This window comes from Martes martes (genome assembly GCF_963455335.1).
Source record: "Martes martes genome assembly, chromosome: 3".
Lineage (NCBI taxonomy): Eukaryota > Metazoa > Chordata > Mammalia > Carnivora > Mustelidae > Martes > Martes martes.
The window spans coordinates 45514265-45529270 of record NC_137890.1 but is presented as its reverse complement, the minus strand read 5'-3'; the positions used below and the strand labels follow the sequence as shown (position 1 = coordinate 45529270).

At 36.7% G+C, this 15006-nt stretch overlaps 1 protein-coding gene across 4 annotated transcripts in view; it reads right to left on the bottom strand.

Moving 5' to 3' along the window:
- Nucleotides 1–15006, bottom strand: part of DIAPH3 (diaphanous related formin 3) — a gene marked incomplete at its 5' end in the record, with an annotated part of 496633 nt that overhangs the window by 180388 nt on the left and 301239 nt on the right. For all 4 annotated transcript variants that reach the window (XM_080798921.1, XM_080798920.1, XM_080798922.1 and 1 more), the window contains 2 exons: nucleotides 584–746; nucleotides 8777–8903. In XM_080798921.1, coding sequence (XP_080655047.1) covers nucleotides 584–746; nucleotides 8777–8903 — 290 coding nt within the window. The remainder of the gene's footprint in view (nucleotides 1–583; nucleotides 747–8776; nucleotides 8904–15006) is intronic.

Sequence of the window (15006 nt, the reverse complement as noted above, 5' to 3'; positions counted from 1 at the left end):
TCAGCTAATACTTTTCAAAAGATCTTTTTAATGCCTAAATGAAAGGATTCCACATCAAAGACCTGACCTCCCTATTAAAGTATCTAAAGGAAACCCTAGGAATGTAAAATCCATTCAGAGGCAAATCACAGGTAGCTTATTGTACAATGCATTAAGAAAAGAAAAGGAAAAAAAAGAAAAAGAGCTTCATAAGAGCTTCATGGAATTTGGTGAAATTACACCACAAAAATACAAATTGATCTTAAGTATAAAGAAACAAATTCATAGCCAAAAACATATTACAAAAGTGCTCTATAATTGGCCAGGAGGGGAGTCTTTATGAAAAACTTCAGAATTTGTCACATTTTCAATCAAAATTTCCAATTACAGCTTAATGTTGGGAAGGCCAAAAAGAGAACAAACTTCCTATTTTTCAACAGTATTAAAATCAGAAATTTTTAAAGCTAACTTTCAACATAGGGAAAGGTAGGTTTTTACTACAGACAACAAGCGTGGAATAAAGTAATGAAATTAAAGTAATAATTGACACGATGGTATAGACCCAGACACCTTTTCAGAAAACAAATTAAAAATTTTAACATACCATGAATGTGGTTCTGAAGTTATTTAAGTCATTAAAAAAGTCTTCCACAGACATCTTCTTCACATCGATGGCATAGTATCCCATCAGACTCTGGTATAACTTCTCCATCTTTTCATGTAACTGTAAAAGCTTCTCGTATTGTTCTTTTGCAGTGATAACAAAGCTGTATGTTATAGTTAAGGGATTGAGAAATTTACCAAGTAAAGTTTTAGGACAAATCTGTGAGTCCAGTGTTTGAACTGTTAGGCACTATTACACATCTCTGAAATGCCAGAAGTACCTCTAACAGGTCGCTGTTCTTACAACTCAATCTATCCTGTGAACCAGTGAAATCCTAACTTCAATCTCATAACTTTGTCAAAATTATCAGAAAATTTAAGTATTTAATATTTTTCTTTTACAACTGAGTTCCAGGAAATTCTACTTCCAACTTGTATATCTATGTTATTCAGATCATGCAGTGTGATTTAAAGTAGAGCTCAATAGCTGAAATGGAGTAATTTCAAAGATACTGAAATCAACCGCATGGGCACTGAACACAGAGGTTAAACAGAACAACTGGGGTCAATTTCAGACTCCTGCACCTGGTGTTAAGTGGCTATGGGCAAGTGCCTCAATCTCCCAGTGCTACCATTTCCTTATCTATAAAATGGGAAAGAGAACACTACTCATTTTACAGGGCGGTTGCGAGGAGTAATGAGTTAATAATGCTAAGTTCTTTGAGAGATGAATAGCACTTTGTAGTAAATGTAAACACTTAGTTTTTTTTTTATTGCCCACTTACTCATTTTAAGCTTTAAGTTTCTAAAATCAATCCAAAAATAAATTAAGAGTTATGTTAAGAACTTCAAATATATGTAACTTCATGTTTTAACTTTCCTTTGGAAAATTGGTACATACCTTATTCTATGCATTACATGATTTAAAATTGTGATCTGGCACATATACCTGCACATACAGAAATGTTCTTCTCTCACTTATTTATGACAACACAGCTCAAAGCACATTGATTTTCAGAAGGCTAACAGTGGATGTAATGATAGCATTAGAAAACATTTTTTAAACAAACCATAGCATTTGCTTTGTGGTGTGACAGATCACTAATGCAGTTAGATACACCATACCTCATTCTGAAAAGAGGACTCTGTTAAGAGTATCATTCATATTGCTCTATGGCTCCTTTAACCTGGGACATTTAAAGATATGGAACATATAGAATTAAGCTTATGAAAGCCATTTTGTTGTCTCTAATGTAAAAAAAAAATAGTGGTATTTTTTTTTTTTTACAAGTCAGTAGTAAGAACTAGATTAAGACTAAGAAAACAAAACCAAACATGGAATGTTTACAACCTAAAGGAAAGATTTTCCACAATTTTAAAAGATAGGATTCCTCTGATCAGAGTATTTCCCAGTGGAAGATAAAATAAGGAAACTGATCCAAGCTCTTCACTTTGAGAAAGAGGCAGCACTGGTTCCAGATGCGTAGTAATATCCAAGTTGAACAGAAAATTTCTGACACTTAGAACCCAAGCTCCCCAAAAGGAAAGGCATCCCAGGCAATCACAGCTCACTTATACCCATGTCTAGGGTCAGACCACAGATTACCTACTACCCTTCTAATGCTGGTTCTTTCTTTCTTCTTCTTTCCCCCACCATACTCTGCTCTTCTTACTTTTATATATAGTATTTTAGGAAAAAACAAATAAACTAGGAAGTCTGGATTCTAATGCAAGAGTTGATATTTTTTAACAACCTTAAGAAAATCTTTAGATCTTCCTGTGGCTCAGTTTATATTCATCTGAATAGCAAAATGCCTCCTTATATTTTCTAGAATCTAGATCAGAATAGTAGAAGCAGTTGATGAATTTATGTGCAGTATCAGTTTTTAATGCTTGGATGAGTAACAAAAGATTTTGTATAATTACTCAAATCACAAAATCGTAAGAAATTGTAACAATACAGTCACACGTGACGGATTTCCAATCACTTTGTCGTAGGAAATATCCATATTCATGAAATATTATAAAGTGAATTTATGTAAATTAAAAAACATTTGAAACACATTCAGGAACTAACATTAAATGGACCATATGGTGATTCATTTGTAACATGAAATAATCATTCCGTCATTTATATAGTAAGGTCAGAAATCAGCATTAGTTTATTTATTCAATCTATAACTCTCACCTAAAATTATTTATGTCCCAGACGCAGGCTATATCCATATGGATTATTTATATATTCTCAACTCTTGTCTAAAAGAGAAACTGTTTGCTGCCTTTGCTTGTCCAAACTTATCATTCAAAGCTTCCTTCAATTCTTCCTCTTTCACAAAGCCTTTTTCTCTCATCTCTATGGCTGTAAGTTCGTTCCATTGAACATGCAGCATTTGTAATCCATTGCATTCTGCTAGAACAGAGTTGAGTTGTTCCTGTTAGTCCAACTCCCTACTAGGGCTTGGGTCCTACCACATTTCTAGAGGACAGTCACCTCTGACAGTCAGTCCCTTCTGTAGATGCTGTGTTTCATATTCTTGGCTGCATTAAGTCTACTCATCTGTCAAAATATTGGTGCCAATTATTCATTTTCCCCTAGTGTGCCATCACTCTTAAACTTTGGTGGCAAGGGTAACAGGCCTCCTCAGAAGTGCAATGAAAGCTATGGAACTTCCATTCAAAAAATTTCTTATCTACACATTCACACACATACAATTTGGATGTAATGCTAAGGCCCAACAGAGTCCCTGAAAATAGATGTGCTGGACAACATGCTAAGTATACTGCTTTAGGGGTGTTGCTAATTGCATAGTCCTAAAGCTACTCCTTTTCTTCCCCCTCACTGCATGGTAAGGCTTTGCATTTTAATAACAGGCACTTCACAAATATTAGTCATTTTATCCTAATACCTGGGAATATGCCCATTCTCAAGAATCAGTTTGGGGACATCTGGGTGGCTCAGTTGTTGGATGTCTGCCTTCAGCTCAGGTCATGGTCCCAGGGTCCTAGGATCGAGCCCTGCATCGGGCTCCCTGCTTCTCCCTTTCTGTCTGCTGCTACCAACCACCTCCCCAGCCCGCTGCTTGTGTGATTTCTCAAATAAATAAATATTTTTTTAAAAAAGAATCAATTTGGTCAACAGGTTAAAGTCAAGCTGTTAAGTATTACCCAATTACACTTCTTAAGATTTTCAGATAGTAATCACAGGTCAATAAAACATTAGAAATATGCTTGAGCATTTTTTTTTTTTTTGAGAGAGAGCAAGAGAGAAAGTGTTGGGGGGGTGAGAGAAGGAGAGTTTAAAAAAAATTATTCATTTATTTGATGGGGATACAGGCACAGAGGGAGAGGGACAGAGAAACTCAAGCAGACTCCCCACTGAGTGGGCAGCCTGACACTGGACCCCATCTCAGGACCCTGAGATCAGACCTGAGCTGAAAGCAAGAGTCAGGTGCTTAACCAACTATGCCAAGTTGCCCCGAGAAAGAGAATCTTCCACAGGCTCCACACCCAGCACAGAGCACGACACAGGACTCGATCTCACAAGAGATCAGATTGTGACCTGAGCTGAAATCGAGTCAGTTGCTTAACTGAATGAGCCACCAGGTGCCTGCCTGAATGTTCTTAATAAAAATATTGCAATTCTATATAAACTAAAAAGATATGATGGGAAAGAAAACCAAGATCCAAAACCATGGGAATGACATGGTTCTTGTTTTAACAGCTAGAGAGCTTTCTAAGTTAATTTTCTTATCATTGTTATCTGTGAAACAATTTGCTCCCAAAGGAATGAAGTGGAGCTTTGAATAACTGGAATTACCCACAAGAACGGTAAAATTGTGACTGAACAGAAACAATTTGGGAAAATGTCAAATTAATTTTCAGTTTAAAAGGATTGCCTGATAGGTCAGAATAAACGGTTACATTAATGAGGCACTCCACATCATTGCTGATGGGCTATTCCCTCACTGAGCGACGGTGCAACCGCCCAGCACAAATACATTCCACATTGCATCTCCTGTCCTGCCCTGATTATTGTGCTTCCCCCAACAAGGATAGCTATCACTTCCACTGACACATCTTACAAGGACCAGCTTTAGTTGGTCCTCTACGGCTAATACCTTTCATAGATCTTAAGTAGTTGGGATCCAGCCGGCCAGGCAGCCAGCCAGCCGTTCAGTAAGTATTCACTAGGCTCCACTGCACCTCTCTCTTCTGGGCAATAGAGAAAACACTAGTTAATGAGGTAAGCAGAATCCCCGCTTTCATGACACATACCTGCTGGAGAGTGGAGACAGAGGATAAAGAAGAAAATGCATGAATCGTCAGATAGTGATAAGTGTAATGATGAAAACAAAAGTGTGTGATATTATACAGATGGAGAGAGGCTAGTTTACGTCGGGCTGTCGGGGAACTCCTGGCTAAGGTGACATGGCCTGGGACAAACGGAGTGTTACAGCAAAAGAGCCGCAAGCACCAAGTGCTGTAGCTGCAGCACAGTGAGGCTTCAGGGAAGGAAAAGATCATTACCGATTTGGATGAGGAGCAGGATATTTTAATACAAGTTTTAGAAGTTTTTTAAGAATGTGAATGGAAGGGTGCCTGGGTGGCTCGGTTGTTAAGTGGCTGCCTTCAGCTCAGGTCATGATCCCAGGGTCCTGGGATTGAGCCCCACATCGGGTTCCCTGCTTAGTGGGAAGCCTGCTTCTCCCTTTCCCGCTTGCCCTGCTTGTGTTCCCTCTCTCTCTCTGTCTCTTTCTGTCAAATAAATACATAAAATCTTAAAAAAAAAAAAAAAAAGAATTTGACTGGAAGATGAGGAAGGAAAGACGAGGAAGTTAAGAAGGAAGGGAGGGAGGGAGAGAGGGGAAATTCAAGAGAAAAATCTTCTATTACAAATCACCCAATTACCCAAACTCCCACTCTTGCAAATGGACATGTATTATACGAGTTTATATTTCACAGATCCCATTCCTCTATTTTACTTTCTAACCGCTGTTCAATCACATAGAAAGGTACTGAATTCCTTTACCTAAAAGATGCTGTGTTTTACACAGTGTGGAATACAGCTATAAGATCTAAGTCTTTCAAGGAATTTATTGGAATAGTTTTAGCATCTATGTAATAATTCAAAAGTGCCTAACACATTGCTATATACGAGAACAAGAAAAAAAAAGTATGAAAATAAAGTAAGATTGCAGTGAAGAAATTTAAAGACTATAACATGAGAAAAAGCCAAGTGATTATAACATAAGTGTGGCAAATACAAAAATATATAAATGTCTGGCAAAATGACTTTTTCTAAGAGACTCAGGAGATGGGGTAGGAAGAGAAGAAAAGGTGAATGCGGGGCAAGGAGAAACTCAAGGGCAATGCTTTAGGATCTATTTGTTATTTTCCTTAAAATAAGAAGTATTCTAGAATCTAAAGTTCAAAAGAAACGAACAGGCACCACATGACACCAATCCTGGTATTTTCCTAATTTTCTCACATAGAAGAGCTAAGTGTGGATGCTTCACATGTAATAGTTTGCATGTAATTATGTTGGTGGCCCTGCCTCAAATTCATGTCCCAAATTTTTCAAGCAAATATTTACAGTGGAAACGGTCAACTCCAATCGTATTTCTGACCCAGGCTTAGCAATTGGAAAGTAACATAAGCATTACTAAAAAGTCAATGTGAATATATGAAATAACTGTATATGCATTTTAAAAGGATGTACTAAATTCACATTTTTATACTCAGTAGTTATATAAATAAAAAGCAGTCACTGGAATAAAATTACAATATACTGTAAGTGAATGCTAATAGCGAAATTTCATATAACAGAATTCTATCATTATAATTTAAAACAATTCAATTAACAGATTATTTAAGTTACTAAGTCATGATTGTTTAAATATTTACTTGTAAAATGCATCCCTAACAAGTTAGATAATACATATATTCTTTCAGAATTTGTTGATGAACCAAACAATTAGACATGCGTTTCAACTAATAAGCACTAAAACTTAAGACAAAGTTTGAGCGTTAAGAACCCAAACTTTAGTTAAATACATTTTTATTCATCGTGCATTTTAGTTTCTGAATTCTTTCATTTTCTGAGATCTGATAAGAGGCTCACAATTTGCCATTTTAATAAGATCTATATAAATCCATTTAATATTCAAAATGTGACTTGTTGTCAGTCCTAATTAAAGTAAACAAAGCTTTGCAATGAATGAATTTAATTACTTCGAAACTAGTATGTCTAACCAAGATGAAAAGCAAACGAGTGCAATCTAATCTCAGCAAAGAATATTTATGATTATAAGCTTTGTCAATAGCAAAGTGCACCAACTGTTCATATATCTGACTTCCAAGAGATACATGAATGCTAATCAGTTCATTAGAGGCTTCTAGGTTGTGATATTTAGCGACAGGATGTAGTAGCTTTCTTGTCCATGGAGTATAATTGTACTCAGAATGAAAAATTGTTTCCAACAAAGCATCATCTTTCCTGTTTCTGATTTCCTGCTGGTTGCTTTTTATGAGCTGCATACCTTTCAAGAAGCCAACATCATTCAGTTTCTTGTGTCATATGAATACAAGTATGGATAGGTCCGGGGATCGTCTGCTGAGCGGGATTCTACCACCTTCACTCCAAGCTCAGGAATTTATCTTAGGTTATAGGTTCCAGAAAACCGAGCCTCCCAATTAGTACACTCACAGTGTATTACCAGAAACTGTATGCAAGTAAACCCTTTCCTAAAATGTGTTCTCTCTATAGGGAACAATGAAAGTACTTCAATTAACAGTGCTTAATGATTAAAATAAACTGTCACATATAAATATTTTAACATGATAAAATGATGGGGCGGGAAGCTAAGAATGATGAAGCCAATGTAACTCTGCAATAACAAATTTAGTTTTACAAAGCATACATTGCCAAATGAGAAGGTGCTGCGAAAGTATTTTTTTGATGGGTAAATACAGATTTCACCTTTAGCTTAAAAAAACAAAAAACAAACAAACAAACAAAACCTTCTCAAATGAAGTGATAACAGTACCCTATCTAATAAAACAAGAAACTGGATGGGTAGGAGAGATATGAAAGGAAACAAACACATTAGCCTGAATTGATTGTTGCTGGAGTGCATTTTTATGATATTTCCCAAGAGAGACAGTGAAGAAAGCTAAAAATTGAACTAATTCACAATTAAGCTGAAAGCATATACAATAAAATCTACAACAAACCAAATAATAATTTTGTGATTTGCTATATCTCAGGGGAGCAGATATGGGAAGAGGAAATGTAGTTATCTGATTTCAAGTATCTCAGTTTAAAGTATTAGGAATGTCTATTTATATATAAGAGCTCATTGGAAGTGGGTTATCCTTTCATATAAAATTCTGAGGTCCATATGGGATTTTAATAATGCATAGTAGTAATACTTTATTATAACACAAAAGATATCAGTCTCTAATCTCACAGAATGGTTTGCAAAGCAACTCAACATTCATTTCAGGAAATTAAAAAAAAGTTTATTACTTCAATTACTCATTAGAGATTAAGCCACAAAGTTAGTGAAACCAAAGATAATCGAATTCAAAAGAAACCTTAAATTAAGGACACAAGTTTCATTTATACACACACACACACACACACACACACTCATTTTATTTTCGGTTTGGAGAAGACCTATACAAGTAGTGATCATGACAAATTCCATTTTCACTTTGGAACCAGGCAGTATTTCTAAAGGAAATATTAAAGTTTCTGGAACATGAGATAATTTTTTATAACAACCCATGAAATTAAGCTGACTAGTTATACCAGTTCACAAAGCTTTTGTTTCCTTCCTAAAACATTTCAGAATTATCTAAATCACATCATGAGTTAGATTCAAACTTCCTAAAACTCAGTTTTCATGTCCTTTCAATTTACCATGAACATCAGAAAGAAAGAGGGCAAATGAAAGGGAAAAGATGAGAGAAAATATCCAAATTGATTAAAAAAAAAAAAAGAATTGAAAGCACATTTCTGTATTATTCATGATAGGCAAACACACTGATAAATTTTCCCACAAGAAAGAGAAAGTTAAACTGCTATTTGGCACTATAGAATAACCACTGCTTATGCAAATATACCTACAACATTAAATAAATTGTAACTCTAGTAGACTAGTGACTTAAGTTATTTAGATATCAGAAGGATATGGACATCTTTGTCACAAACTTATCATGCAAGTCCTCAGGAGGGGGAAAGGTTTCCAAATCTTTCTCAAGCTGTTGAAGCTGCCTTCCCATCTGCTTCAAATTCTTTTCCAGCGTTTCTACAGAGACTAAAAGAGAGTATATTAAATGCCTTCAAAGGACAAAATTATAATATATAAAACGTAAAACAGTTTAACAACAAAACATTTGTGAAAAACCTTACAATAATAAAATACATTTCTACTAAAGATAAATTACACTAATTTTTTTTAAACCTTTATGTTTTCAAATGCAAAAATGAAGGAAATTTCCTACTTAAAAAAACGTAAGATGAAATTTAGGAAATGCTCTCATGAACAAACCACATTTAATAGAGTTTTACTTAAATTAGAGCCCCTGACCTCCATAAACACTACAAAAAAATCCATTCAGAAAAAGAGGAGCAAATACGGACTCTTAAACTTTAAGCCCATTTCAACATAATTTTAACATTTTTCAAAATCAGGATCTCTCGACAGGGAACAATGAGTATGTGGAAAAGACAGGGAAAAGAGTGTTCTATTGTCCAAGCTAATCTCTAATAGGAATGAAAAGGTAGCAGAAGCTACTTTAGCAACATGTAGAACAAATGTCACATTTTCTTGACTGGTACCCTGAGCACAAATGTGTGCTTATTATCTAAGGACAATTTTCCTTCTTTAACGGGGAGCTACTCTCACAATGTACATGAACAAATGGTACAGGGGGCGCTAAGGCCCTATCACAATGTACTGGTCACCAAGCAGGACACTGAGTAATCACTGCCTAAAATCTATGCATAGTTTTAGATGACATCAAGGAAAAAAAATTAACGATATATAAATGATATATTTATGTATCATTATATGATGATATATAATGATATATAAAGATATAGTGACCCAAACCAAGATTGGGTGCTCAGATGAATTTTGGTTAAAACTCTTTTTCTTTTGCTTACCATTACTGTGAACTATATGAAATAATGATGAAAAACGCATATAATAATTCTAAGTATGCTACCACGTTTAGGCTTCCAATTAATCCTGAGGAATTGACATGAGTCAGGTTTCACCTGTAAGAACGGGAATATCTTCGAAAGCAACCTAAATGCCCAACAAAATGGGACTGAGTTAAAAAATATACATTTATAGCCTTGATTCAATAAAATGGAATAGAAGGGAAGCATGAAAAAGAAAGTTGCATGAGAACATGGAGTTTTGTTTTTTAAACTAGCCGTATACAAAATAACATTTGTTATTCTAATATATTAATTAGCTATTCTAACATATTAATTAGCTGTTAATAAAATCTTTACATATTTTGTTGTAAAATCAATTAGCAGGCTAATTTGAAGACACAGTGTTGTTGTTGTTTTTAATTCATTTGAAATAGAGAGAGAGAGGGTGTGCATGAGGAGGGGACAGGGGTAAGGGCAGAGAAGCAGATTCTCCACTGAGCAGGGAGCCCCATCTTAGGACTCTGAGACCATGACCTGAGACGAAATCAAGAGTCACCAACCGAGCCACCCGGTGCCAATGTTCAATGAGGCCAATGAATGAACTCTTCCGAGAGCCACAATAAATAGCTGATTGTGCCGGGAGTGATGATACTTCAACCTTTGCCTCCCACTCTAGTGAAGCCATTTCAAAGTTACAGTAGGTGCATATTTTCTCATTAGTTTTGTGCTACTCATACTTCCCCTTTCTGTCAGCCTTACATTTAAGACAAAAACACAGATAAAAGAGTACATGAAATATTTCTATCATGACAGCATTTAGTGCATTAATTAATTCAATCTATTTAACTCAAGTAACCAAATCTTGCTGTACATTGCTCATGATGGTAACACACGGTTCCTATGCTATGCTCTTTCAATTTTATGTCTGTTTGTCAATTATTCACAAGCAAGACCTCTATTTAATTAGGCCTGGGGTGTTTCATTTACTCTTTGCATTTCCAATTTTTTTTTTTTTTTTGCTTCTTTCAAAGTTCTGTATCTGCACTATAAGAAGAGATTCCCTTTGCTCTCCTAGTCTATTTGATCTCTTATCTAGTATTTCATTAGCATTTCCTCTATCATTTCTCAAGAAGTCTTACAGGTGGTTCAGTCACTTTTATACCTCAACTGTGAAACTCCTCATTAGATAAATACAAGTTCAGGGGTGCCTGGGTGGCTCAGTGGGTAAAGCCTCTGCCTTCGGCTCAGGTCATGATTTTAGGGTCCTGGGATCAAGCCCTGCATCAGCCTCTTTGCTCAGCAGGGAGCCTGCTTTCCCCTCTACCCCTCTCTGCTTGCCTCTCTGCTTACTTGTGATTTCTCGTTATCAAATAAATAAAATCTTAAAAAAAAAAAATACTAGTTCAAGAGTGCCTGGGTGGCTCAGTGGGTTAAGCCTCTGCCTTCAGCTCAGGTCATGATCCCAGGGTCCTGGAATCGAGCCCCGCATCGGGCTCTCTGCTCAGCAGGGAGCCTGCTTCCCCCTTTCTTGCCGCCTACTTGTGATCTCTCTGTCAAATAAAATCTTTAAAAAAATATACAAGTTCAAAAACACATAAAATCATTTTGAGTAAATATGTGCTCACAACAATGTATAAGCTGTACAGCCACTTTATGCTGTAAATCAGGTTCAAAACAAGCTTATTAGTAGTAAAGCAGTAGTAGTGACAGTTGTAATGGTAGTAGGGATAACAGCCGCAGTGGCTATAATACACTGAGTGTTCTGAGGTCCTGTCTTAAGCTTCTCCCATTAATTTTTCTAAAGATTTACTTATTTATGGGAGAGAGAGAAGGAGAGAGAATGCAGAGGGAGAAAGAGAAGCGCACTCCCTCACTGAGGAAGGAGCCCAATACGAGACTTGATCCAGGACCCTGGATCATGACCTGAGCTGAAGGCAGACATTTAACCAACTGTGCCACCCAGGCACCCGGGATATTCCATTAATTTTTAAAATACTCACGGGATGATCATGAAATAGACATTGCTATTACCCCATTTTACAGATAACAAAACTAGAGTTGAGTGAGTGAAAGTCAAACAACGAAAAGTAGTGAGGTCAGAATTCAAACTCAGGCAATTAAATTTCAGACTTCATTTTTAACTGTTTTTCTCTACAGAGATTTTATTTTTACAACTGCTACCTATCTGCCAGTAACAGTGTTTAAATACACAGATGTGGCTTTCACACAATGACTGTCTTTTTGTATAATCTTGCCTCGCGCAATCACAAGTAATCCACATATGCCCAAACTCAGGGGACTAGATGTAAGCACTCTGGATGGATGGCTGGATGACAGACAGATATGCTACCATATTGTTTAAATGAACGTTTCAACTTAATGTGTTCATATACCATGGAACAAAGCCACGTACTTAAAATACCATTAGTCCACTAATCCAATTTACTACACTTACATGTCATTTTTGGGAAATACCTACAGAAAAGGTAAATAAAAGTCCAAGAGACTCCAATGTAACAAAAAACACCAGGCAAGGAAGGGAACACAGGGAACACACACTGGAAGGGAACATAGTTGGATTCTTTCCTTATTTTTTTTTTTTCCTGACACCTAATACAATGTTTCAATAACTATCCTATCAATTCTCTGATTCGTGGACACCAGTTGGGTAGTCTTCCACTTCAATTCTAACAGAAGTACCTAGAGTTAATGCAGACCCCATGGACTTTAAGGCCTCAGCCTCACCAGACTGCTCTCACTTCAGAAAACAATCCCAAGACCTAGAGATCACCCATAACCCACACTTCTGACTGGCTATAGAGTCAGGGGTTTCCATGCCCCTCCCCCCACTTATTTTCTATCATTTAGTGTTTTACAGAACTCAGGAAAGCACTTACCTGTTATTACAGTTTTAATATAAAGGATGCAATTCAGGAACAGCCAAAGGGAAGGTATGCATACAGCAAAGAACGGGGGTGGGGAGGTAGTACAGTTTCCATGGCTTCTATGAATATACCCAGCCTCCCTGTTTCAGAGTTCTTACTGAAGCTTCATGACATGGGGATTACTGATCAAATCATTGGTCAGTGGTGACTCAACTCTATCACCAGTCCCTTTCCCCATCCCCTGGAGGTCAGAGGAGAGGGTAGGCTGATAATTCTAACCCTCCAATCACATGCTTGTTGACTCTGGTGACCAGCCTCCCATCCTGGAGCTATCTAGGTTCCTCCTCCCCTACCCCATCTGCCTGAGTTATCTCATTAGCATACAAAACAAATTTTTAATCACTTAAAAAAGTCTAGGTTTTAGGTCCTCTATACCAAGAAACTGGAAAATGACCAAATACATATTTCTAATATACCACATGGATATATAGAAGTACATGTCTGGAGAAAAGGCAGAACCCCAGTGCCTGTGAGGAGGTGTTTAAAAAAAAAAAAAAAGTAAATTTTTTGATTCATGAGTTGTGTTGCTCAGAAGGGTCTAACAACCCTACGTGGGCTGCCTTTGAAGAGCCATCCCCGTGAGTGATGAGCACTTCCCAGGGCGATGAGAGAAAGGCTTAAGAAGCCTGTATGAAGTGATCCAATTCTTTGTTCCCTAGCAGGTCAGAAATTATATTTTACTGTCATTGTGATTTGAAGTAATTTCTCAGTGGCTTCATTTTCACATCAGTGAAATGGGAAGAATCCTACCTCCTATTTTTAGCTTATAAGCATTTCATAAAAGATCAAATGCTGTAACATAGGATAAAGAATTTTTTTTAAAGAGAGTGCACGATGCAGTGTTACTCTTAGCACTCAATAAGAAATGAAGAGCTTAAAGGCTGAAAGAAGTAATAGCAGACTCAGAGAATAAGTAAAAAGAATCATCGTCATCAGGCCAGGAACAGTGTTGTAGAAGTCACTCTAAACAGGGAAAGTTGCTAATTCTAAGGATAAATTAATAGGACTGTTTGGGCATATTCAAACATTTAACGTTGACGTTGTAAGAGGATTTAAGTTAAGTAACCAACTTTCACTGGTTTTTAAGTAAGGACCAAAGCACACTTGTAAGAGAGAAAGATGTGAGCAAACTGTAGGCTAATCATGTCTGGGCCATCCAACAGGGAAAACCAAAGAATATATAAGAACTTCTTCGGTGTCTTTCTTTTTCAGCAATTCTATTTTCACAGATAATTCCTTTATACATCTTCAAACATAATTTTAACTGCACTGTTTGTAACTGTCAAGTTCTTTGAGCTCAGTGATTATATATATATATATTTTGTACTAGAAATCCCAACTACAGCAGAGTTTTAAATTGTACACCCTCAAAGAAGTGTTAATTTACTGGTGTCCTTGTATGTGACCTGTGTATGAATTTTATCTTTCAACACTGTCACATTCCTTGACCAAGAAATTAATCTTTTTTATTCTTTTCCATTACTTGTAAGTAACAAAACACAGCCGTCATCAAACAGAGTTGACTAGATTATTTTAAGGGCAATTTCCACGTTTGCATTATACTCAGTTAATATTCAATCAATGGGATGTCTCTCAGTCACCTCAGATGTCACGTGTGTCAGCCCCCAGGCAACCGCCCATCTGCAATCTCCACATCCTGGTGGCCCGCAGAACCATGAATTGTGTTTCTGCCTTCTCCACACTGCACTTAGGAGTTTCCAGACAAACACGAATTTAAACATGGCTTCAAGTCAGCCAGTAAACTGCTTTCATGACAACATCTGAGCTCCACCCACAAGCTGCCTTGACTATTTCATGCTCTGCTGCTACATTTTACTCTAGAGCGAGACCCCACTTTTTAGTTTCCCTCCTCCCACCCCTCTTCATCCACTCTGTCGGTACTGACACTGGAAAAAAATGTCTATTTGCCTTGTCCACTGCACCCCTTGATCATTCCTACTCAGACGTAATAACAAGGGTCAAAAACTCTAGCTAGGCCCCCTAGTGAGGTGCCCTCCCCACCCATCATACCTGGTAATTATCTCTATCTTTGCAATTACTACACTCCATTACTTTTATCTTTGGGTGTGCCTTCCTCTCCCAAATGACCACAAATTCCTTGAGGGAAGATACCATATTTTATTAATTTTTGTATCTTCAGTTACATAACATACTGCAGACACTCAAATATTTGCTGAAGTAATGGATTTTGGCTTTAGCTTTCACCTCTTGAGGCTAATAGAGTAAATATCTAAAACCTTAAAATTCAGCACACAGATTTATCTTCAGTGCCTTGTCATTATGATA